The sequence below is a fragment of the Delphinapterus leucas genome, chromosome 16, assembly GCF_059928025.1.
Source record: "Delphinapterus leucas isolate spDelLeu-1000000601 "Yukka" chromosome 16, BTC_Dleu_Yukka2, whole genome shotgun sequence".
Lineage (NCBI taxonomy): Eukaryota > Metazoa > Chordata > Mammalia > Artiodactyla > Monodontidae > Delphinapterus > Delphinapterus leucas.
In genome coordinates, this window is record NC_143144.1 from 48,496,389 (window position 1) to 48,522,127 (window position 25,739).

A 25,739-nucleotide genomic window follows, 5' to 3' on the forward strand; every position below is an offset into this window, starting at 1 on the left:
TAAAAACAAAAGAAAAAGGAAAAAAAGGTAAGTATGTGAGGTGATGGATATAATTAATACAATGGTGAGAATTCTTTCACAATATATACATATGTAAAAGCATCTTATTGTACACTTTTAATATATTACAATTTTGTCAATTATACCCCAGTAAAGATAAAAAATAAAATTACTATTTTGTAATCCCTAAAGAAATAATGGATCTAATTAACACATCCATGGCTGTGAAAACCAAAGACTAAAGGTTGACAGGGACTTTTAAGATGGATGGATCAGGCTGACAACTCTCGAATGTCATGTCAATCCAAACATAAATGGGACAACCAGACATTATGTATCTCTTATTTCATAAAATAGTCCTATCAAGGAAGTATTCTTGCCAAAAGAAAAAATATTAACTTGAATCTAACCAACCTTTTAGATCTATCTATTGTTTATAGGAAATAGCAAGGATAGACAAAAAAGTTAAAACACACCATGAGAAAGCAAAAGGTCAGAATATGGGAAAAATGTGTTAGACAAACACCATGGTTTATTTATTAAACAAACAGCATGCAGAGGAGGTAGTATGGGGAGAAATGTTACATATTAAGAGCAACATAAGAGGTAAGTAAACTAAATGCCATATACCAAACTTGTTTGGACCCTTAATAAACAAACCCTCTGTAAGGCATTTTTTAGACAATCAGGAAAATTTGACCATGGACTGAACAGTATGTGAAATTAAGGGGTTATTGTTCATTTTGTTAGATATGAGACTGACCTTGTGGTTGAGTAAAAGAAAAATATCTTTTTCTGTTAACGAAATATAATAAAGTATTTAAAAGGGAAATAGTACAGCTTGAACCCATCCCCACCCCAGAAAATGTGAAGGGATAGATGAAATGAGATTGGCAAACTGTTTATAATATCTGAAGCTAGATGATGGAGTATAGGGGGTATTGTTGTACTAGTCTCTTTCTGTGTTTATATGTTTCAAATTTTCCATAAAAAATTTTTTTAAGATCTCAAGAAATTCAGTGATAGTCTAACCTTGGAATCATGGTGGAGGCACAGGGAGGATGATCCCTATGAGAGAAAATTATCGGACTTTACTGTGTGGGTTTCACAGTCCCCACCAGAAGGAAACATATTTCCCACAGGACCCCAATAAATTTTATGCTAAAAATGGGCATTGAGATGCTACTTGGTTAATCCAAAGAAAATAAAATGCCCTCCAAAAATGGGAAGCTTTCTCTTCAATAGTCTTGAAAGCATTCTCTTATTCATAAAAACATGTCTTGAAATAGAAATATTCATTTTTCATTAAAAAATATTTTTAATGAATAAAAATATTCATTTTTAATTTCATGTTTAAATATTCATTTATTTAAACATGAAGTGAATCACCCATAGAGAGAAAAAACTCAGTTACTACTTATTGCAATAACTGTCTACAACGTGAATACAACCATATTCTACCTTAATCTAAAATTGACACAAATTCTTGAAGTATATCATTATTCCTTTCTAGCTTTGCCTCCATGTAAACAGAAATATGGACGCTACACTGACCTGTCCCCTATTCGCTGCTGAGCTTATAATACTTGCATAATAAATTTGAGAGGAAAAAACCAACTCAGTTCAATAGGAACTGAGAATAAACATGCATAACTATATGTGTCCTCATTCTGTCATCTTATAAATATATATAGTAGATATTCAGTCTTACCCACAACCCATAAAAGATCAATTCCCAAATTATAGAATGTTTATTCTCCATAAATTTTTAGTTAGAGCTACATCATAGCTGATTCATTTGGCTTTTTATTATATGTAAGTTAGTTTCAGAATTTACTAGTCTTTGACAGTGATAGATGACACTCACAGGAAATCAATGATAGATGAGACCAGTTGCCAAAAAGTGACCATATTATCCAGGAGAATAAAGGACGTAGTCCTCTAAACTGGGAGGCTCCCAGGAGTCTATTTTGGCAAGGTGCCTAAGGGGTGGAAATGAATCCATTGGCCAGTGTATTTGTTTCCTAGGACTGCCAGAACTAAAGAGCACACAATGGGTGGCTTAAACAACAGATATTTATTGCCTCATGGTTCTAGGGGCTACAAGTCCAAGACTGAATAGTCACCAGGGTTGGTTTGTTCCCAGGGCTGTGAGAGAAAATCTGTTCCGTACCTCTTTCCTTGATTCTGATGGTTTACTGGCAATCTTTGGCATTCCTTGGCTTATGGACACAGCACTCTGGTCTCCACCTTCGTGTTCACGTTGTAGTCTCCTGTGTACGTCTCTTTACAGGGCATTCTTTTTAGAAAGGTACCAGCCATTTTGGATTAGGGACGTACTCTACTCCAGTAGAGTACCCTCAGAGTACTACTCCTCTTAACTGATTACATCTGCAATGATCCTATTTCCAAATTCTGAGGTACTGGGGTTGAGGACTCAGCATACCTTTTTGGGGAACACAATTCAATCCATAACAGCCAGAGAGTCAAAAAATAGAAATAGGTCACCATACCATTTTCTCCAGGTGAGCTAGTAAAAATCTGCTTTCTGATTTCATACAAATATGTTGATATTTGTTCTAGCCACAGCAGAAGAAAAGGCCTAAATTATAGCCCTCATGGGGGTCATAATCAGTATAGCAGTTAGAATATAGCATGTTTCATCTGTTCTAACAATGAAATGTAACAGTGAAAGATGAGGTGAAAGTTTATTTTCTCTTCAGTTAACCATCTGAGAATAAGCTGTCAAGGGATGATTTGACTATCAGGTCCTATCACAGACCCAGGCAAGTAGTGGGGTGGTACATTGCCTGCTCTCCTCTAACTAGTGTTGAGCCAATACCCCAAGCTTCTAGTTTGCTTATTATCTTGAAACACAGCCAGAAAACAACAACAACAACAAAATACAGACAGGAAATGATGCATGCCAAGGTACTTTGAAATTTATGTGGGTGGGTCAATTGTTTAGTATTGGACTGGCTAAAAAGTTCGTTTGGGCTTTTCCATACCATCTTACAGAAAAACCTGAATGAACTTTGTGGCTAACCCAATACTCGTAAGTACTTATAGAACTCTGGAATCCATCCAAAGGAAGAGAGTGGTCTTCATTGGCTGTATTTGACAACTCAGCAGGTATAAAAAAGCAAAAGGAACTCAAGATTTGAAAACATGAAATGCACAGAAGCAAAGAAGTATCTTAAATTCAATTCCGAGAGACAGGTTTATAGCCCATGAAGACAGAAGGGTGAAACCCAATATCACTGGAGACTGAGAACCAAAATCAGTTTCCTTGGTTATAAAATATGTCTTTTACTAGTATAGCAAAGGGAAAATACATTCAAGCACATTTGTGTCATAAGTGAAGAGTCTCAAGGAGGAAAAATGCTAATACAAACATAAAACCAAATTGCTATTTATGAAAGCAAAGTTCAGCGCTACATCTCTGACCACTCCTCCCTTGCACTTTAACTACAGCCTTGATAAACTACTTGATATTCCCTCTACCTGGAATAGTCTACTTCTCTTACACACATGCAAGTACACACACACACACACACACACACACACACACACACACACACTCCATTACCTTTCTCCTAGCTAATATCCTTCAGGTCTTAACTTAGATGTTACTTCTTCCAGGAAACCTACTGTAATATCCCCAAGACCATCTATGGTGCCATCTCTAACACCCTAGACTACTGTAGTAGCGTGGGCCACTCCGTGGGCTTTTTCCATTAAACTCCAAGTTCTTTGATGATAAGAACTTATGGTGCCTTCATCATTATTATATCTTTAGGGCTTAGTATAATGCCTGCCAAAAAGTATGTAAGTGCTCAATATAAATTTGCTGAAATGAATGCCTACATTTTGCAATACAGAAAGCAAGTCCTGTCATCCAAACATCCCTTATGTTTGGGTGATTACTTACAGAGGTCATTTATATCACTTTCCAACCTGATTTACACGTAATCTACCACCATTTGTTCCATCTCTTAAAAAGAAAGAATGGCTCATTTGTCTACACCTCTCATTAGAAAATAAGGTCCCAAGTGTAATTATTAATTTTTTAAACATTCTATTGAATACTGACAATTTACATAATACTCATTGAAAAATAGAGGTGGATCATTCAGTACTTTTTGAAGTAATAGCATCCTTAAAACCAGAGTAGACAGAGTACAGCAAATAAAACACAGACACTTTGACATGAGAAAAAAAATCTTCTCCAAAAGAATTCTCCCACCCACCGAACCCCCTTTTATACATTCTCCACCAATTTCAGTTTTCTCCACGTGCTTTGGCTCCAATGAGCCACTCAGAACCACAGAGATTGGATCTGTTTTTATCTTAACAGATGAGATCAGCCTCTATGTGCTGTCCTTTTATGCTCAAGTGAATAACTATAGTATTTACGATGTAGAGATCTGGTCTTATTTTTACAGGCAAACTGCAGAAATGGAACTTTATCAGTTGGAAGAGATGGCAGGCAGTGAGAAAACAGGTTTCTGTGGGTTATATGGGGCCAATAGCACTGGTGGCAGAGGGTGGGGTGCCGAAGGATCAGCAGTAGGTAAGACAATGGTTGCCTTGGCATAGCGGCAAGTAAATAATAGGGAATCATAGGCCGGTTGAGAAAAGCTTCAATGGGAGGCATGGAGGGGATGGAAAATAATTCAAAACCTCTTCTGAGTCATAAGAAATACTTTTAAAAATATTGTCATAGGTTCAATATAATTGGTCTTTCTGGGATCAACTACTTTCAGAAGCACCTGCTCTTTTAGGCCTTTGAACTTTTATCCTAAAGAGGATGGTATCATTAGGAAAAATGATCACCACCCATTGAAATCCTAATCAGTTAATTCTCCAGCAGTTAACCTGCACAGAAACAGCCTCTAGAGTACTGATTCATCAAAATATGTTCCAGGTTCATTCTAATAATACGATATAGCATGTTTAAGTCTTACCTAAATGGATGCAAATATTATTATTAATATCAGTATTATTTTCAAACTTGAAAGGTTTTTTAAACTAAAAGTTGATTTTTCCCCAAAATGCTAAAGCTTTTACACACATACAAAAGCATGACTCAGTTTTTGGAAATTTATTTTGCAGGCTGGGAGCTCCTAGTTAACTTGGATAATTTTAAATGCAATTAGTACTTTCAGGCAATCGATGTCAGACTGTTATATCTCATTCTTTCAGATATTAGACTGGGTATTTCACAATACCCCGAAATAACTTTCAGAACAGCTTTCTCCAAGTTGTCTGGAGCCTATTTACCCCCAAATTAGAGTACCCAACATAGGCGATATACAAGATGTGACTTGAAGATTACTGATTTTTCAATGCCTCTGCAAAATTTATACATTGAATTGAATATTTTCTCCTTTAAAACAGTCACCTTGGGCTTCCCTGGTGGCGCAGTGGTTGAGAGTCTGCCTGCCGATGCAGGGGGCACGGGTTCGTGCCCCGGTCCAGGAAGATCCCACATGCCGCCGAGCGCCTGGGCCTGTGAGCCATGGCCGCTGAGCCTGCGTGTCTGGAGCCTGCGCTCCGCAACGGGAGAGGCCACAACAGTGAGAGGCCCGCGTACCGCAAAAAAACCCCACAAAACCAGTCACCTTTTGACACATACATTTAGCCTAAATATGATCTCACTAATTGTCAGAGCTGCACTAGTGCATTGCTGGGTAGGAGAGTAAGCCTTAATAAATATTCTATGATTGAACGGGTCCATGAGTGAGTGAGTGAGTGAGTGAATAAGAAATGACAGATAAATGAATTCAGAGCCTCTCCTTTGAGGACTCTGTTTAAAGCCAGTATCACTTTCTTTTTTTTTCCATAAAAATTTTTAAATTCAACTAAAGAAAAATTTTAAATTGCTGCATGGAAAAACTGTAAACAAAGTCAGAAGGCAAACAACAACAAAAAATTTTGCAACACATACAACAGACAATAGGCTCATTTCCTTAAAGTTTAAAAAGTTTCTATAAATAAGAAAATGACTATCCATCCAATAGAAATATGGACAAAAGACATATAGGGAAAATTTAAAAAATACAGATATTTCATTTTTCAGTTCTAGAATTCCACTTAATTTTTTTAAATATCTTTATTGGAGTATAATTGCTTTACAATGTTGTGTTAGTTTCTGCTTTATAACAAAGTGAATCAGTGTATATATGTATACATTTATCCCCATATCCCCTCCCTCTTGCGTCTCCCTCCCACGCTCCCTAGCCCACCCCTCTAGGTGGTCACAAAGCACTGAGGTGATCTCCCTGTGAGATGTAGCTGCTTCCCACCAGCTATCTATTTTACATTTGGTAGTGTATGTATATCCATGCCACTCTCTCACTTCATCCCAGCTTACCCTTCCCCATCCCTGTGTCCTCAAGTCCATTCTCTACGTCTGTGTCTTTATTCCTGTCCTGCCCCTAGGTTTGTCAGAACCATTTTTTTTTCTTTTTTAGATTCCATATATATGTGTTAGCATATGGTATTTATTTTTCTCTTTCTGACTTACTTCACTCTGTATGACAGACTCTACATCCATCCACCTCACTACAAATAACTTAATTTCATTTTTTTAATGGCTGAGTAATATTCCATTGTATATATGTGCCACATCTTCTTTATCCGTTGTATATATGTGCCACATCTTCTTTATCCATTCATCTGTCTATGGACACTTAGGTTGCTTCTGTGTCCTGGCTATTGTAAATAGTGCTGCAATGAACATTGTGGTACATGACTCTTTTTGAATTATGGTTTTCTCTGGGTATATGCCCAGTAGTGGGATTGCTGGGTCATGTGGTAGTTCTATTTTTAGTTTTTTAAGGAACCTCCATACTCTTCCCCATAGTGGCTGTATCAATTTACATTCCCACCAACAGTGCAAGAGGGTTCCCTCTTCTCCACAGCCTCTCCAGCATTTATTGCTTGTAGATTTTTTGATGATGGCCCTTCTGACCAGTGTGAGGTGATACCTCATTGTAGTTTTGATTTGCATTTCTCTAATGATTAGTGATGTTGAGCATCCTTTCATGTGTTTGTTGGCAATCTGTATATCTTCTTTGGAGAAATGTCTATTTAGGTCTTCTGCCCATTTTTGGTTTGGGTTACTTGTTTATTTGATATTGAGCTGCATAAGCTGCTTGTATATTTTGGGGATTAATCCTTTGTCAGTTGCTTTGTTTGCAAATATTTTCTCCCATTCTGAGGGTTGTCTTGTTTATGGTTTCCTTTGCTGTGCAAAAGCTTTTAAGTCTCATTAGGTCCCATTTGTTTATTTTTGTTTTTATTTCCATTTCTGTAGGAGATGGGTTAAAAAGGATCTTGCTGTGATTTATGTCATAGACTCTTCTGCCTATGTTTTCCTCTAAGAGTTTGATAATGTCTGGCCTTACATTTAGGTCTTTAATCCATTTCGAGTTTATTTTTGTATATGGTGTTAGGGAGTGTTCTAATTTCATTCTTTTTTCGTTTTAGTATCTACACTAAGAGCAAAACTTTGTGGGTTTGGGGTGAATTTGATTAGTGAAACAATCAAAAATCACTTAGAACAAGTCTTGGGAATACGGGACACAATTCAGTGGGATAAGGGCACCTAGGGAAACACAGGGCATGACCAAAATATTACAAGTCTGACTTTCTCATAATTGGGCTCTGAAGGCAATTCCAGAAATGATTTGAACATCAACAAAACTCTGGATCAGCCATATCAACTCCAGGGTGACTGCTTTGAAAAGCTACACTCAGTATAGAAAAACTGGCATGCTAATTTTCTCTAACTGGGCTTATACATTTATGGTCAATGTTTATATAATATTTTTAAAATGTGACTGAGGGACAAGGTCCTAGCCTTATGCTAATCTTAAATCCATAAAACTTCATTTTCCCATCTGTAAAATGAAGGATCCAACTAGATGACCTCTTTAAACTTTTTAAGTGCTATCATTCCATAATTCTATAAATAAATAGTTTAAACATTGTTCACACATCTTTAACCACTCTCACTAAGATCTCAGAGGTTTCATATTGAGGGGAACTCTTTCTTTAAACAACCACAGGGCCCCAAGGGAAATCATGCTTTAGGCAGCAGACCATGATGTGAAATCTACTAGAGCAAAGGTAAATGGGACACATACACCTGTCTCTCTCTCTCTCTCTCTCTCACACACACACACACACACACACACACACACACACTGTCAGACACACACACACACCTGTCCCATTAGCAGTAAACTATCTGTCCCCAAACAAGGACAATTACTGAAGTCATCATAATGGTTACATTCACATGAAATTGATTATTTAAATCATACAGAGTACAGCTGCTCTTTATCAACTTTTCACCAAGTAGTTACAACGTCAAAAGTGGAGGGAGTGCTTTCAAACGGAAGTATGACAGCCTTGAGAAAGCTCTTTTTCCGATTGTGTCCAAAGTATCTTATTCTGTAGGTTCCAGGTTGGGCAGTATCTGGAATATGCCATTGTATCGTTGCATTGCTATGACCCCATAATCCCTTGTGCCAATAGAAACTGTTGGCAGGAAACAAACAAACAAACCCAATTTTACTCTTAAAAATGTGTGATTAGAAAAGTGTATGATTATTCATTAAATGAATAGGAAGGGAGTACCTACCATAAGCAAGGCACTATGCTAGATATTGAGAGTATAGCAATGAACAAAACAGTAAATACTTCCTAGAAGCAGACCTTTAAGAAACAGCCATTTGTAGAAATATCTTCACTTGTTCTACCTAGCTACTTAAATTCTATCCATCCCAGGTAGCCTCACCTGATATTCAGAACACAGGATGTCCCCTGCTTTAAAACTGCTATAGCATCCTTTTAGCCCTTGCCATCCTCTGCTTCAACTTGACACTTCTTTTTGCATCTAGATTCATTTGTTCAAAATATATATTTCATTAGCTCATGTGCCAGACCCTATGCTGGAGGTACTGAGAATACCATAGTGAGTGAGACAGACGTGGTCCAAAGTTTCATGGAGTTTATGTTCTACTAGGGCAGAGATAGGAAGAAAGCAATAAACAAGTAAACCAACAAATAATTTTAAAATTTATAAGTGAAATGAAGAAGTAGGACAGAGGGAGCCCTAAGGAGATGTCATTTAAACTGAACCCACACACGTCTAGAGGAAGAATATTCTAGGAATAAGGAAGAGAGAATGCAAAGTGTCTGAAGCAGGAGCAGACTTGGTACAGCCACGGAACAGGACACAGGTGAGTAGGCTCAGGGCAGAGTGAACTGTAGAAGTGTGGCTGAGATGATAGAAACAGATGGAGTCAGATCACGTTGGTCCTTGTAGACCATGGCAGGAAGTTCAGCTACTCTCCTAGATACAGCAAGCTACCATGGGCTAAGTAACTGATACTCTCAGGTATGTGGAGGGCAAATCCCCTGGGCAGAGAGGGTGTGCTCAGCATCCTATGTTTCCTCAGTGACAGGTCCAGTGCTTTCAGTAAATAGCTGGTGATACTGCTGCTGTTGAACAAGGCTGAAGGCTACACATATCCTCCGTGTTGAATGCTATTCTGACTGTGGGCTCTTGAAAACAAATCATCCTTTTTTGTCATCTGTATAACCTTATTTTAGCAATAAATATGTACGTATTACTTGTTTAAAGATTACCTATACCCTAGAGTCCTAAAGATCAGAAGAAACATTATGCCCATATTTTTGAATGGCTATCAAATAGGCCACAACAAGGTCATATCTCTATTTTCAGTTAACCATGGGAACCAAGCCAACATACAAATAATCACTTAGCTTGAAGTGGTTTGAATTAGACACAAACTGCCAAAAATTTTGCCCATGTCCATGCTACTGTCCTGTGGTATGAAGTTTACAGAGTTAGGAACGGAAACATTTTCTTACTTCAAATATATTTTCAAATCTTCACATTATCTATTCAGCTCAGGTATTTGATAACAAAAAGCACAGAGAGATATTTCTCTGAGGGAACTCCATAAGCACATTCCTTTCCTCCTTGGGTCAGTAAGAATTAAACACTCAAGCTTCTTGTGTTTTAGTAATTCAAATGAAGAATCATTGACCATATACAAACATGCAATACATGGTAGGTATGGACTCATTATTTTCCCGGAAGGGATGTTGGGCTCTACAGAGCCATCTCAACACCTTCACCCAGCACCCCTTTCAACCACTTTGCAGGAAGGCTAACCAGCTCTTAGGGGTAATGTCTGTGACCATGGAAAAAGACAAAACTAACAGATGTTTATAAGAATTGAGGTCATAACCTCATTAGCATCTAATCTTACAGAAGCACACACCACATTGTTTTGTAGAAAAAGAGGATCAAAATGAAATCTAATAAATCAACTAAATATGGCCAGAAGGCTCCTTGGGAATTTGGTATCATTAATATCATGTACTGAGCCAGTCTTCCCATTTGTCTTCTCTGCATTACTAACCAACTCGTTTCAGGGCTTGAAAAACAAAATATTCAATAAACGTGCTCACCGAGTCTCCCAGGAGGCATCATTATGCATTATCTTCCATGTTGCTGATGTGGCCTCATATTTCTCCACAGTGAGGAAGGTCTGATGGGTCTGAAATGCAATTAATATAACTGATCAGACACTGCATAGTCACAGAAGAAACGTGTTTGTACATTGTACATACCCCATACTCCCCTTTGTTGACCATTGCTAACCTCCCAATATCTGATATGAACGTGTATTAGAATTTCATCCAAATCCTTAGGTGTTCCTCTTAACATTCTATGCAATGTCTTCAGAGTGTTAATTCATCCAGTCTATTAAAAAGCACGGCTTTTCTTTAGAAAGCTGAATGAAGCATAATTTTAGAGCTGAGAGCAAATTTTGGGAATTAGGGCAAAGAAGAGATGAAATAAAACAAGATTTAGAAAAGGCAGCAAACAGTTTCATGACATGTTTACTGATCTGTATTCCAAGACCTTCTCTATTCACCTCAAGGAGGTGAATTTAGGAGGGAAAATGGGAAAATTTCCTCATCTTTGCATCTCCAGGTAAGTGAATTATTAGTAAATATACCTGCCTTAGTGAAAGAATTGAAAAGGATGCATAAATCTTCCTACTTCTAGGGTGCCATAAGCAACCCTTATATTTTGTCATAATGGATTCCTAGAAACCCACATCATACGCAGATTTTATTTTCCCAGTGGAAAATAAAAATTTCCACATCGGTGGAAAATTATAGTAATTTGTTTTAGGCCAAGAATTCAGCTTCAAATAAAGCATATATTTAAATAACATAATAAATTAAAATATACAAAGGCCATAAATCTCCAATTTTCCTTAAAAATCTTTAGATTATGGCCCTTAAGGGCAGGACTTGTGTCTAATTTACCTTTATCCATCACAACCCTGTAATTTACAGGTGTTCAAATAAATGCTGAATGGATCACCTACTTATAGCTGGGCCATGGGATTATTTAAAATTCTTCAATTACTCACCTACTGGATTATATTCAATAAAAAAAAGTTTTCATAACCACAGTGACTCTCAAAGAGAACTGTTCGTGGCCATTTAGGGCAGAGTGACACTGGGAAGGCCTTCAATGGAGTAGGAGATAGGGTGGAGTAGGGCCCAGTGTATAGGTCTAGAGTGCAGATCAGAGGACAAGGCTAGGATGCTAAATGTGTGAACTATGTGACCATCCTCTCCTCGCCTCCCAACCTTAATCTTTTCCAGATACATAATTAGTTCATACAGGTTAATTAATCTCTCTAAGCCTCAGTTTATTCACCTGTAAAACAGGGATAATAAAACATAACTCATTGGGCAGTAGGGAGGATTAAATTAGATTCATGTGATGATGTATGTAAAACTTTAGCCTCGTACCTGCAAAGAGTAAGCATTCAATAAACAGTGGTGAGGAAGTGATGATTACTAAAAATAAAGGGCACCAGAAATTGTTTTATGCCAAGTCCCAAAACATTCTTAGAAATTAATTCTATTCTCATTATAGCGCTTTAAGCAGTTTAGTCTCCTGTTTCTCCATGGCAATAATGATGATAATATTTCTCTACCCTAAGGATGTCAGATTACAGCTAATCCTGCAGTCTTGCTACAACACTTTAATATCTTTAGAAAGTAATGTTGCAAACATGTAAATATTCTGGCATGACTTGACTGCCTAGAGAAGTTATTTCAAACATGTGCATGTTGACTACCCAAGCAGTAGAAAACATTTCCCCAATATCATATTTGAAAATGTCATATTGCCACAATTTTTATCAAAGGAATAACCATATTTTAATAAACAGAGATGGGAAGGCTTATTTGGAAGAAAGGTATTTTGGATTATAAGTGACAGTGGGCTCTGGGAAGAATGGCTCATAGGTAAAGTGAATGCATTCTCCACCCTATTAAAAAATCTGACCTTGAAATCACTTTCATAAACCCACTTGCTTTTTCCTCTATATATTTCTTTGTTGTTTGAATTTTTACAACTCGAATGTGTCTGGTTATTGCTTGTGTAGTCATATGAACATTCCAAGGAAGTTACAGAGGAGTAAAATAACTTTACTTTATTCATAGATATATTATATATACTTTATTATATATACATATATAAATACATATGACAAAAACAAAAAACTATGAAATGATATGTAACAAACTGTCAACAGTGATTACCTCTAAAAATGTTTATGAAAAGAGAGGTATTTTCACATTCTATTTTAAGCACTTCTATACTGTCTGTTTTTACATGGGATCTGTATTTCTTGTGTCATTTTTCAAGATTAATAAATAAATACCGTATTAGTGCCAGTAGCAAAAACTAGGGAAATGGCCAATGCAAGAAAAAGTAAAGTGCATGGGCCAGGGCTCCAAGCCAGTAGAGCATCCACCCAGGGATCCATGATCATTCCACAACAGTAGAGGCAGGACCAGAGTCAGGAGTGCAGGAGAAGAGGAGAGGAGACAAAGATACATGTCACACTGGCCTTAGGATTATTTTACCAAATTCAATAGAGTTTTAAAATTGGAATATGGAAATAGGAACTGTATTCAAATCTTCATCATCTCAAGAGACAATGCCATTCTCTATGCATTGTGCTATATGTGATCGTAAGTAGAACCAGTTAAATGTTTCCTGTGGGCTTTTTTCCCAGACTCAACTCTACGTTAACTGTTCCCACTGAAAATTTCCTCACACCTACAAAATAAGATGAAAAGTAAGTTGGAACATTTTACCTTTATTTTGTTAAGCTCTGTAGGGATACTTAAGTAAATGAAAGGCTAAAAAGTGGACTTAAATTTGTACAAAGAATCAATGATGCTTACCTTGTTCTCTGCTGAATTCTTCGGGTTAGCACCTACAAATGTAACTTCAACAACTTCTCCCTGAAAATAAAAACTCATTTTATGACTTCTAATAAAAGTATTTTTTGCCATGCTCATATTTGGGCCATTATTTATGAAATGTTTCTAGGAGTTTGGGTACCTGTAGAGATTGTATTCTGTTTAATCAAGTGAAGTTGTCTTCTGAGAATATTAGAGAAAATACACTTGTAACAATGGACACAGGAATTTGGGGGCAAAAAATTACTTCAGAATTTTGGGCCAATGGATTTGCTTTTGGTAGATTCAGATATAGGTGAAGATTTAGAGCTATAGTTCAAATTAGTGACAGCACATTAAAATGGCTTCTTCAGCCTTGGATAACTTCTTACATCTCCCTCCCATACACATCTAGGAAATGGACTGAATTAAATAAGGAAAGCCAAAACTTTCCATGGATGACTTATACTTTGTTGTTGTTATTTTTTTTTAATATACAGCAGGTTCTTATTAGTCGTCCATTTTATATACATCAGTGTATACATGTCAATCCCAATCTCCCAATTCATCACACCACCACCCGCCCCCCACCCCGCCGCTTTCCCCCCTGGGTGTCCATACGTTTGTTCTCTACATCTGTGTCTCAATTTCTGCCCTGTAAACCGGTTCATCTGTACCATTTTTCTAGATTCCACATATAGACGTTAATATGCAATATTTGTTTTTCTTTCTGACTTACTTCACTCTGTATGACAGTCTCTATATCCATCCATGTCTCTACAAATGACCCAATTTCGTCCCTTTTCATGGCTCAGTAATACTCCATTGTATGTATGTACCACATCTTCTTCATCCATTCATCTGTCGATGGGCATTTAGGTTTCTTCCATGACCTGGCTATTGTAAATATTGCTGCAATGAACACTGGAGTGCATGTGTCTTTTTGAATTATGGTTTTCTCTGGTATATGCCCAGTAGTGGGATTGCTGGATCATATGGTAATTCTATTTTTAGTTTTATAAGGAACCTCCATACTGTTCTCCATAGTGGCTGTATCAATTTGCACTCCCACCAAGAGTGCAAGAGGGTTCCCTTTTGTACACACCCTCTCCAGCATTTGTTGTTTGTACATTTTCTGATGATGCCCATTCTAACTGGTGTGAGGTGATACCTCAATGTAGTTTTGATTTGCATTTCTCTAATAATTAGTGATGTTGAGCAGCTTTTCATGTGCTTCTTGGCCATCTGTATGTCTTCTTTGGAGAACTGTGTATTTAGGTCTTCTGCCCATTTTTGGACTGGGTTTTTTTTAAAAATATTGAGCTGCATGAGCTCTTTATATATATAATTTTGCAGATTAATCCTTTGTCCGTTGATTCGTTGGGAAATATTTTCTCCCATTCTGAGGGTTGTCTTTTCGTCTTGTTTATGGTTTCCTTTGCTGTGCAAAAGCTTTGAAGTTTCATTAGGTCCCATTTGTTTATTTTTGTTTTTATTTCCATTACTCTAGGAGGTGGATCAAAAAAGATCTTGCTGTGATTTATATCAAAGAGTGTTCTTCCTACGTTTTCCTCTAAGAGTTTTATAGTGTCCGGTCTTACATTTAGGTCTCTAATCCATTTTGAGTTTATTTTTGTGTATGGTGTTAGGGAGTGTTCTAATTTCATTCTCTTTTACATGTAGCTGTCCAGTTGTCTCAGCACCACTTATTGAAGAGACTGTCTTTTCTCCATTGTATATCCTTACCTCCTTTGTCATAGATTAGTTGACCATAGGTGTGTGGGTTTATCTCTGGGCTTTCTATCCTGTTCCACTGATCTGTATTTCTGTTTTTGTGCCAGTATCATATTGTCTTGATTATGGTAGCTTTGTAGTATAGTCTGAAGTCAGGGAGTCTGATTCCTCCAGCTCCATTTTTTTCCCTCAAGACTGCTTTGGCTATTCGGGGCCTTTCGTGCTCCATACAAATTTTAAGACTTTTTGTTCTAGTTCTGTAAAAAATGCTATTGGTAATTTGATAGGGATTGCACTGAATCTGTAGATTGCTTTGGGTGGTATAGTCATTTTCACAATATTGATTCTTCCAATCCAAGAACATGGTATATCTCTCCATCTGTTGGTATCATCTTTAATTTCTTTCATCAGTGTCTTACAGTTTTCTGCATACAGGTCTTTTGTCTCCCTAGGTAGGTTTATTCCTAGGTATTTTATTCTTTTTGTTGCAGTGGTAAATGGGAGTGTTTCCTTAATTTCTCTTCCAGATTTTTCATCATTAGTGTATAGGAATGCAAGAGATTTCTGTGCATTAATTTTGTATCCTGCAACTTTACCAAATTCATTGATTAGGTCTAGTAGTTTTCCGGTAGCATCTTTAGGATTCTCTATGTATAGTATCATGTCATCCGCAAACAGTGACAGTTTTACTTCTTCTTTTCCAACTTGGATTCCTTTTATTTCTTTTTCTTCTCTGACTGCCGTGGCTAGGACTTTCAAAACTATGAATAACAGTGGTGAGAGTGGACATCCTTGTCTTGTTCCTGATCTTAGAGGAAATGCTTTCAGTTTTTCACCATTAAGAATGATGTTTGCTGTGGGCTTGTCATATATGGCCTTTATTATGTTGAGGTGGTTCTCTCTATGTCCACTTTCCGTAGAATTTTTATCATAAATGGGTGCTGAATCTTCTCAAAAGCTCTTTCTGCATCTATTGAGATGATCATATGGTTTTTCTTCTTCAATTTGTTAATATGGTGTATCACATTGATTGATCTGCATATATTGAAGAATCCTTGCGTCCCTGGGATAAATCCCACTTGGTCATGGTGTCTGATCCTTTTAATGTGTTGTTGGATTCTGTTGGCTAGTATTTTGTTGAGGATTTTTGCATCTATATTCATGAGTGATATCGGTCTGTAATTTTGTTTTTTTGTAGTATCTTTTTCTGGTTTTGATATCAGGGTGATGGTGGCCTCATAGAATGAGTTTGGGACTGTTCCTTCCTCTGCAACATTTTGGAGGAGTTTGAGGAGGATGCATGTTAGCTCTTCTCTAAATGTTTGATAGAATTCACCTGTGAAGCCATCTGGTCCTGGACTTTTGTTTGCTGGAAGATTTTTATTCAGTGTCAATTTCATTGCTTGTGATTAGTCTGTTCATATTTTCTATTTCTTCCTGGTTCAGTCTTGGAAGGTTATACTTCTCTAAGAATTTGTCCATTTCTTCCAAGTTGTCCATTTTATTGGCATAGAGTTGCTTGTAGTAGTCTCTTAGGATGCTTTTTATTTCTGCGGTGTCTGTTGTAACTTCTCCTTTTTCATTTCTAATTTTATTGATTTGAATCCTCTCCCTCTTTTTCTTAATGAGTCTGGCTAATGATTTATCAATTTTGTTTATCTTCCCAAAGAACCAACTTTTAGTTTTATGGATCTTTGCTATTGTTTCCTTTGTTTCTAGTTCATTTGTTTCTGCTCTGATATTTATGATTTCTTTCCTTCTGCTAACTTTGGGTTTTGCTTGTTCTTATTTCTCTAGTTCCTTTAGGTGTAAGGTTAGATTGTTTATTTGGGATTTTTCTTGTTTCTTGCGGTAGGCTTATATAGCTATAAACTTCCCTCTTAGAACTGCTTTTGCTGCATCCCATAGGTTTTGGATCATCGTGTTTTCATTGTCATTTGCCTCTACGTATTTTTTGATTTCCTCTTTGATTTCTTCAGTGATCTCTTGGTTATTTACTAACGTATTGTTTAGCTGCCAGGTGTTTCTGTTTTTTACTTTTTTTTCCTGTAATTGATTTCTAATCTCATAGCATTGTGGTCAGAAAAGATGCGTTATATGATTTCAATTTCCTTAAAATTACTGAGGCTTGATTTGTGACCCATGATGTGATCTATCCTGGAGAATGTTCTGTGCACACTTGAGAAGAAAGTGTAATCTGCTGTTTTTGGATGGAATGTCCTATAAATGTCAATTAAATCGATCTGGTCTATTGTGTCATTTAAAGCTTCTGTTTCCTTATTGATTTTCTGTTTGGATGATCTGTCCATTGTTCTAAGTGAGGTGTTAAAGTCCCTCACTATTATTGTGTTACTGTTGATTTCCTCTTTTATAGCTGTTATCAGTTGCCTTATGTATTGACGTGCTCCTATGTTGGGTGCATATATAGTCATAATTGCTATATCTTCTGCTTGGATTGATCCCTTGATCATTATGTAGTGTTCTTTCTTGTCTCTTGTAACATTCTTTATTGTAAAGTCTATTTTATCTGATATGAGTATTGCTACTCCAGCTTTGTTTTGATTTCCATTTGCATGGAATATCTTTTTCCATCCCCTCACTTTCAGTCTGAATGTGTCCCTAGGTCTGAAGTGGGTCTCTTGTAGACAGCATATTTATGGGTCTTGTTTTTGTATCCATTCAGCAAGCCCGTGTCTTTTGGTTGGAGCATTTAATCCATTCATATTTAGGGTAGTTATCGATATGTATGTTCCTGTGACCATTTTCTTAAGTGTTTTGGGTTGGTTTTTGTAGGTCGTTTTCTTCTCTTGTGTTTCCCACTTAGAGAAGTTCCTTTAGCATTTGTTGTAGAGCTGGTTTGGTGGTGCTGAATTCTCTTAGCTTTTGCTTGTCTGTAAAGCTTTTGATTTCTCCAACGAATCTGAATGAGATCCTTGGCGGGTAGAGTAATCTTGGTTGTACGTTCTTCCCTTTCATCACTTTAAGTATACCATGCCACTCCTTTCTGGCTTGTAGAGTTTCTGCTGAGAAATCAGCTGTTAACCTTATGGGAGTTCCCTTGCATGTAATTTGTCGTTTGGCCCTTGATGCTTTCAATAATTTTTCTTTGTCTTTAATTTTTGCCAATTTGATTACTATGTGTCTCGGCGTGTTTTTCCTTGGGTTTATCCTGTATGGGAAGCTCTGGGCTTCCTGGACTTGGGTGGTTATTTCCTTTCCCATTTTAGGGAAGTTTTCGACTATAATTTCTTCAAATATTTTCTCAGGTCCTTTCCTCTCTCTCTTCTCCTTCTGCAACCCCTATAATGCGAATGTTGGTGAGTTGAATGTTGTCCCAGAGGTCTCTTAGGCTGTCTTCATTTCTTTTCATTCTTTTTTCTTTATTCTGTTCCGCAGCAGTGAATTCCACCATTCTGTCTTCCAGGTCACTTATAAGTTCTTCTGCTTCAGTTATTCTGCTATTGATTCCTTCTAGTGTAGTTTTCATTTCAGTTATTGTATTGTTCATCTCTGTTTGTTTGTTCTTTAAATCTTCTAGATCTTTGTTAAACATTTCTTGCATCTTCTCGATCTCTACCTCCATTCTTTTTCAGAGGTCCTGTATCATCTTCACTATCATTATTCTGAATTCTTTTTCTGGAAGGTTGCCTATCTCCAGTTCATTTAGTTGTTTTTCTGGGGTTTTATCTTGTTCCTTCATCTGGTACATAGCCCTCTGCCTTTTCATCTTGTATATCTTTCTGTGAATGTGGTTTATTCGGATGACTTATACTTGCACATACACTTACATATAAAAGATACAAGATGGATTGACAAGGTGTGTATTTAACTTTTCTCCTGACATAACTAAAAAAACTCGACAAATATGTATTGAAGAATGGTTTTAAAGACAGTAGGCATGAAAACAGTGATGCTTGAGTGACAGAAAATGAAAAAGATGAACCCTACAATTGCCTCAGTTTTATGCCTTCAGAGAGTTTACAGGCCACAGCATAAGGAGGCAGAATCAAGCAATGCTAGGCAGTCTATGTAAGTTAAGGAATAGATGTGGGAGTCCAAGACAACCAAGTGGTCTTGAGTTCACAGGGTAGAGTAACAGAGAAAAAAGAGGATCATAGAAAGGAGAAGTACACAGAGAGAGAACTCTGGAGATTTGCAGAAGGCTCCCTTCAACTCTGCATGCATGTAAGGAAAGTACCTGAACCTAGGAAAAGAATCATTTAAAAGAAATAGAGAGAAAATCCCAGGCTCATAGAGAACTGTGAAAAGTTCCTGTTCCCACCAGCCAGAATGGGAAAACTCATAATTCAAAAGAATTCTACCTTAAGTGCATGGTGGAGAGATTTTCCCTAGAATAAAAGCAGCTCTGTCTAAAAACTTACAAAGACCCACCCAAATCAAACTCTTCCCCAATAATTCAATAACACCCCAAAACAAAGTTCAAAAATATTTACAGGAATAGGAGAATATCTAACACCTAACAAGATAAAAATTCACAATGTCTGACATCTAAATTATCAAGCATACAAAGGAAAGAAAAGCTCTTCTCATAATGAGGAAACTCTCAATCAAAACTGACCCATAAATGAATTAGATGATAGAATTAGTAGACAAGGACACTAAAACAGTTCTTATAACTATTCTGTGTGTTCAAAAATCTAGCAGAAAGAATGAACATGTTAAGTAGACATGTGGAAGATTTTTATTTAAAATGACCTAATCCAAACCCCTAGAGATGAAAACTACAGTATCTATAAGGAAAATACACTAGATGGAATTATCAAATTAAACACTGCAGAAGAAAAGATTACTGAATTTGAAGACACAGCAATAAAAACTATACAGAATTCAAAAGGGGAAAAGACTGAAAAAAAATGAACAGAGCAGCAGTGAGCTGTGGAACAACTTCAAGCTGCCTAATATATAGGTAATTGGAGTTCCCAAAGGATAGAAGAGCGGAAGAAATTCAGAAAAAATAATGAATAAATAATGGCCAAAATTCTCCAAATTTGCTGAAAACTCTAAGCCCACAAATCCAAGAAGCTCAATGAACCCCAAGCACAAGAAACATAAAAAAAATGACATCAAGGATCCTTAAAATCAAATTGCTGGAAACTAGAAATAAAAAGAAAAAAATTCTAAAAACAAGAGGAAAAAGAAGACACATTACACAGAGTAGAATGTACATAAGGATGACAGAAGATTTTTTTTCCCGCTGAAAACAATGCAAACCAGAAGACAGTACAGCAAAATCTTAAGGTCTTAAAAGAAAAAACTGCTAACCAAGAATTCCATAAACAGTAAAAATATTCTTAAAAATGAAAATGAAAGTAAAATAAAGACATTTTCGAACATATAAAAGAAGAAAGAAAAATGTTAAAAGATGTCCTTCTAGCAAACAGAAAATGACACTAAATGGAAATTTGGATCTACAAAAAGAAATGAAGAGTCAGTTGTTAATTTGTGAGTTAATATTTTTCTCTTATTATTTAAGTCTCTTTAAAAATAATCTACTGTTTAAAAATAACAACAATCCATCATGGAGTTGATAAATCATATAAAAGTAAAATATATGACAGTAACACAAAGACCAGAAAAATATCAATGGAATAAAACCACTGGCCAGAATGATCAAGAGATAGAAGTCAAACAGAAGGCTCAAATTATCAGTACCAGGAATAAAACAGGGGACATCAATACAGATTCTATAGATATGTAAAAGATAATAAGGAAAAATTGGCAATGACTTTACACCTGCAAATTCAAATAACTTAGATGAAATGAAATGGACAAATTCCTTGAGATACAGAAACTACTAAATATCATTCAAGAAGAAGTAAATGGCCTTAATAGTGAAAATTTACCAAACTGTACACTTTAAATATGTAGTTTATTGTATGTTAATAATACATCAATAAAAATATTTTTTATAATAACAAACTAACAAACAAATAAGTCTTCACATGACTTACTATGGCACACAAGACCTTTTACAGGTAATTTCCCACCTGTTGCTCCACCTTAGGCCCTCTATAGTCCATATACCTAGAGGCGGTATGTCTTGACAGGCTCTGTGAACTCCTATTCATCCTCCAAGACCTAGCCCGTATTAAAAACATTTTTTAATAAAAACAGTCCATGGATTCATAATCAATGATGACCATCTAAACTGAGATGTGCTGTTCAATTATTTACTTTACTCTTAACTCCCCTGAATAACTAGCATTAATTTATTTTTTCTAATTTTCTTCATTTTCAGCAGTGAGATTATCAAATTAGCCAGTCTCACCAATGGTTAGCAAAATGTTTCAACAACAATTAGAATTTTCTGCAAAAATCAGTATATTCTTTATATAGAGCAATCAGCCCTGCAGCCAATATCATGGTTCACTTAAAAAAATAAAATTTGTATCCAGTTAGCCAAATTTTCCTAATCCTTAAAAGCGTTCTTGTCCTTGATTTTTCTTCTTACCATCACAATTTCCTGCTTAGTCACACTCACCTTAACTATGAGAGACAACCCCACTACAAATATAATGTGCCAATTCAAACAGTAGTGGTATAGAACAGACGTTTCTGACATGAAAGAGTGAGGAGGTCAGTAGGCCCCTCCCTAAAAAGCAACTATATAAATAGACAACACTGTCAAAAATAACCATTTTTAAATTTTATTTTACCTCTTGAAATAGTTGATTTACAATGTCATGTTAGTTTCTGGTGTACAGTGATTCAGTTATACACTTTTTTCATATTCTTTTCTAGGTTATTATAGCTTATTACAAGATATTGAATATAGTTCCCTGTGCAACAGTAGGACCCTGTTGTTTATCTATTTTCTATATAGTAGTTTGTATCTGCTAATCACAAACTCCTAATTTATTCCCTCCCCACTTTCCCCTTTAGTAACCAAAAGTTTATTTTCTATGTCTGTATGTTTCTCTTTTGTAAATAATTTCATTTGTATCATATTTTAGAGTCCACATATCAGTGACAGCATATGATATTTGTCTTTCTCTGTCTGACTTACTTCACTTAGTATGATAATCTCTAGGTCCATCCATGTTGCTGCAAATGGCATTGTTTTGTTCTTTTTTATGGCTGAGTAGTATCTATTGTATATTATATAATACCACATCTTCTTTATTCATTCATCTGTCAATGGGCATTTAGTTTGCTTCCATTCCATATCTTGGCTATTGTGAACACTGGGGTGCCTATATCATTTTAGAGTTTTCTCTGGATATATGTCCAGGAGTGGGATTGCTGGATCATATGTAACTCTAAAAATAACCATTTTAGCACTTCACTTATCAACCAAAAGCTGAGAAATGTTTGTTCATTAACACTACTAAACTTAGTGGTAAGCACAGTGCAAGGTTTTGGTGTTCTTACCAGGGTTGCTCTCACCCTCTGTAGTACTATATTTCAACCAGAGCAGGGAAGGCCATAAAATCAACAGCTTTTCTGCTGCTGCCAGAAGGAACTTACTTAATTTGGAACATAGCCATTTAAAGTGGTGATCTCGGTGGAAGGCAAACATTGAGGGATAGTGGCTAGACTGATAATTGGTGATTTAATAGTTTGTGGGGAAGATAACTGTCATGGTTTTAATAAGCTCTTATCCTATCCTGGACTAATCAGAGGCTATGATCCTACACAGAGAACAGAGCAGGCCCAAACCACTCATATATCCCTGGCTAATGTCTGGATGTATGTGCAGAGGAGATATAAGAGACCCCAGTGGAAATTAAAATTTGGGGAAAACTGAAAATGGTCTGAAGTTTGAATGCATACCCTAGCCCACACAGTTCCATCAGCAGAGACTGAAATTCTTACTTCTTGAGCCACCTAAATACAAACTCTGAACAATATCCAGCTGAACATTAGGTTCTGTAATCACAGAAGCAACACTTGAGAGTGAGACTTAAAATCAAGTATAAAAAACTGAGCAAAGATATAGCAGCCATACATTGTAAGAGAGACAGACTTTACTAATTAGTCCAGTCAAGTTTTAAATGAGCAAACAAATAAACAAAAATAACAACTCTGGGGTGGGGAAGTGAAGCTAGAATCCAGAGTTGCTACAATATATCAACAAACATGCAGTATTCAAACAACAGCAACAATGAAATGAGATGTGCATACAAGAAAGTATCACCCATACTAAGGGGAAAAAAGGAACAATCAAAATTGCTTCTCTGTGTCCCCAGATGTTAGATTTAGCAAAGACTTCAAAGGAGCTGTTATTAAAATGTTCTAAGAACTAATATAAATCAGGTTTAAAGAACTAAAGGAAAGTATAATGATAATGATTTAACAAACAGAGACACCGTGAAGAGAATTTTCTGGAGTTGAAAATCACAACAACTGAAATGAAAAATTCACTAGAGGGATTTCACAGCAAATGTGAGATGACAGAAGAAAGAATAAGTGAACTAGAATTTATCAATATAAATTATCCTATATGAAGAATAGAGAGGGAAAGAAAGATTGAAGTAAAATTAACAGAGCCTCAGAAACATGTGGGACAACACCAAGTATATTGACATTCACAAAACAGAAGTTCCAAAACTAGAAGAGAGAGAGAAAAGAACAAAAAACTTTTTGAAGGAATAATGGCTGAAAACTTCCCAGATTTGATGAATGTTACCTTATAGATCCAAGGAACTCAACAAATTCCAAGTAGGATAATCACAAAGTAATTCACATCTAGATATATTGTAGCAAACTAGTGGTAGACATAGACAAAAAGAAAATTTTGAAAGCAGCAAAAGTGATTCATTTCTTACAGAGAAATTACAGTAAAATTAACAATTGACTTTTCATTAGAGAGTGAAGTACAGAAAGTAACAGGATAACATATTCAATGTAATAAAAGAAAAAACTTTTCAATCAAGAATGCAGCAAAACCATTCTTCAAAGATAAGATAAATCCATTCCAGATAAACAAAGGCGGAGAGAATTTGCTGTTAGTGTAACTGTCTTACAAGAAACACTAAAGGAAGTCCTTCCAGCTGAAAGAAAATGATGCTAGATGATAATACAAATTCTTAAAAAGAAATAAAGAGTACCAGAATTGGTAAATATGTAGGTAAATAAAAATTTTCTATAAATATACTTTTTTTTTTTTTTGCAGTACGCGGGCCTCTCACTGTCGTGGCCTCTCCCATTGCGGAGCACAGGCTCCGGACGCGCAGGCTCAGTGGCCATGGCTCACAGGCCCAGTCGCTCCGCGGCATGTGGGATCTTCCTGGACCGGGGCACGAACCCGTGTCCCCTGCATCAGCAGGCGGACTCTCAACCACTGCGCCACCAGGGAAGCCCTAAATATACTTTTTCATAGATTTTCTTAATGTCTTTAAAAGACATAAGCTTTTATAAAACAATAATTATAACACTGTATTATTACATTTACATGTAGATATAATATGTGACAATATCACCAAAAATGGGAAAGGGAAAAAAGATATTTGGGAAGAATCTTTTTGTATTTTTTAGAATTAAGTTAGTATTATATTAAAGTAGGTTGTGGTTAGTTAAGATGCATATTATAGCTCTGTGACGTGAGATATAAATATATATATATATATTTGGTCTCTGCCCCCATTTCCTGGCACACAGCTCGTAAAACCCTTGGAATCTCCGCTAATGTGTCTTTTGTATGCTATTAAGATAACTGGTGGCTGCAGACTTATGCATAACCTCAGAATGGGGGCAAACAAACCCTGTGATTGGAGGGTTAGAACTTTCAACTCCAACCCCCTGATCTCCAGGGAAGGGAAAAGAGCTGGAGGTTGAGTTAACTGCCGATGGCCAATGATTTAGTCAATCATGGCTACATAATGAAGCCTCCACAAAAATCCCTAAAGTTTTCGGTTTGGAGAGCTTCCAGGCTGGTGAATATGTGGAGACTCTGGGAAGGTGGCATGGCTGAAGAAGCTCTGCATTCTTTCCCCCATACCTTGCCCTATGCACCTCTCCACTGGTTGTTCCTGAGTTGTATCCTTTTATAATAAACTGGTAATCTAGTAAGTAAACTATTTTCCTAAATTCTGTGAGCTATTCTAGCAAGTCATTAAACCTGAGGAGGAGGTCATGGGAATCTACAATTTATAGCCAGGCTGTTAGAAGCACAGGTGACAACTTGGATTTGCCACTGGTGTCTGAAATATGTGTGTATGGGGAGCGGGAGGTGAGGGGGAGGGTGCAGTCTAGTGGGACTGAGCCCTTAACCTGTGGGATCTGTGCCAACCCCAAGTAAATACCATCAGAATTGAACTGAATTGTAGGACATCAAATTGGTGTCCACAGAGAACTGGAGAGTTACTTGGTGGGTGGAAACCTCCACACATCTGCTGTCAGAAGTATTGAGAGTGGAGTGTAAAGAGAAGAAACAGAGTTCTTTTTCAAGTCCCTAAAATAACTACCAGGAAAACAGCTAAAAATATACATAGTAAAAAACCAACAGAGGAATTAAAAAAGGACACTAAAACATAAAAATAACCTAAGCATCCACCTTAAGAAATGCAAAAGAAGAGGGTGTAAGAAGAGCAAAATAAAATCAAAGCAGGCAGAAGGAAAGAAATGAAACACTAGAGCAAAAATCAGTGAAATGGAAAAACAGATAAAATCAATGGAGCTAAAAATGGCTCTTTGAAGACACAAGTCAGCAAAATCAG

At 36.5% G+C, this 25,739-nt stretch overlaps 1 protein-coding gene across 7 annotated transcripts in view; it reads right to left on the reverse strand.

Annotated features, from left to right (window-relative positions):
* The window catches only part of ASAH2 (N-acylsphingosine amidohydrolase 2), a 170,179-nt gene that overhangs the window by 78,890 nt on the left and 65,550 nt on the right, over positions 1 to 25,739 (reverse strand). For 5 of the 7 annotated variants that reach the window (XM_089897252.1, XM_089897251.1, XM_089897253.1 and 2 more), the window contains 3 exons: positions 13,330 to 13,389; positions 10,516 to 10,604; positions 6 to 8,550 (listed from right to left, as the gene is read on the reverse strand). In XM_089897252.1, the coding sequence (XP_089753378.1) occupies positions 8,361 to 8,550; positions 10,516 to 10,604; positions 13,330 to 13,389 (339 nt within the window). In that variant the 3' untranslated portion in view covers positions 6 to 8,360. Of the gene's footprint in view, positions 1 to 5; positions 8,551 to 10,515; positions 10,605 to 13,329; positions 13,390 to 25,739 lie in introns of those variants that run through there. The other 2 variants (XR_016387985.1, XR_016387984.1) reach the window with 1 other exon arrangement.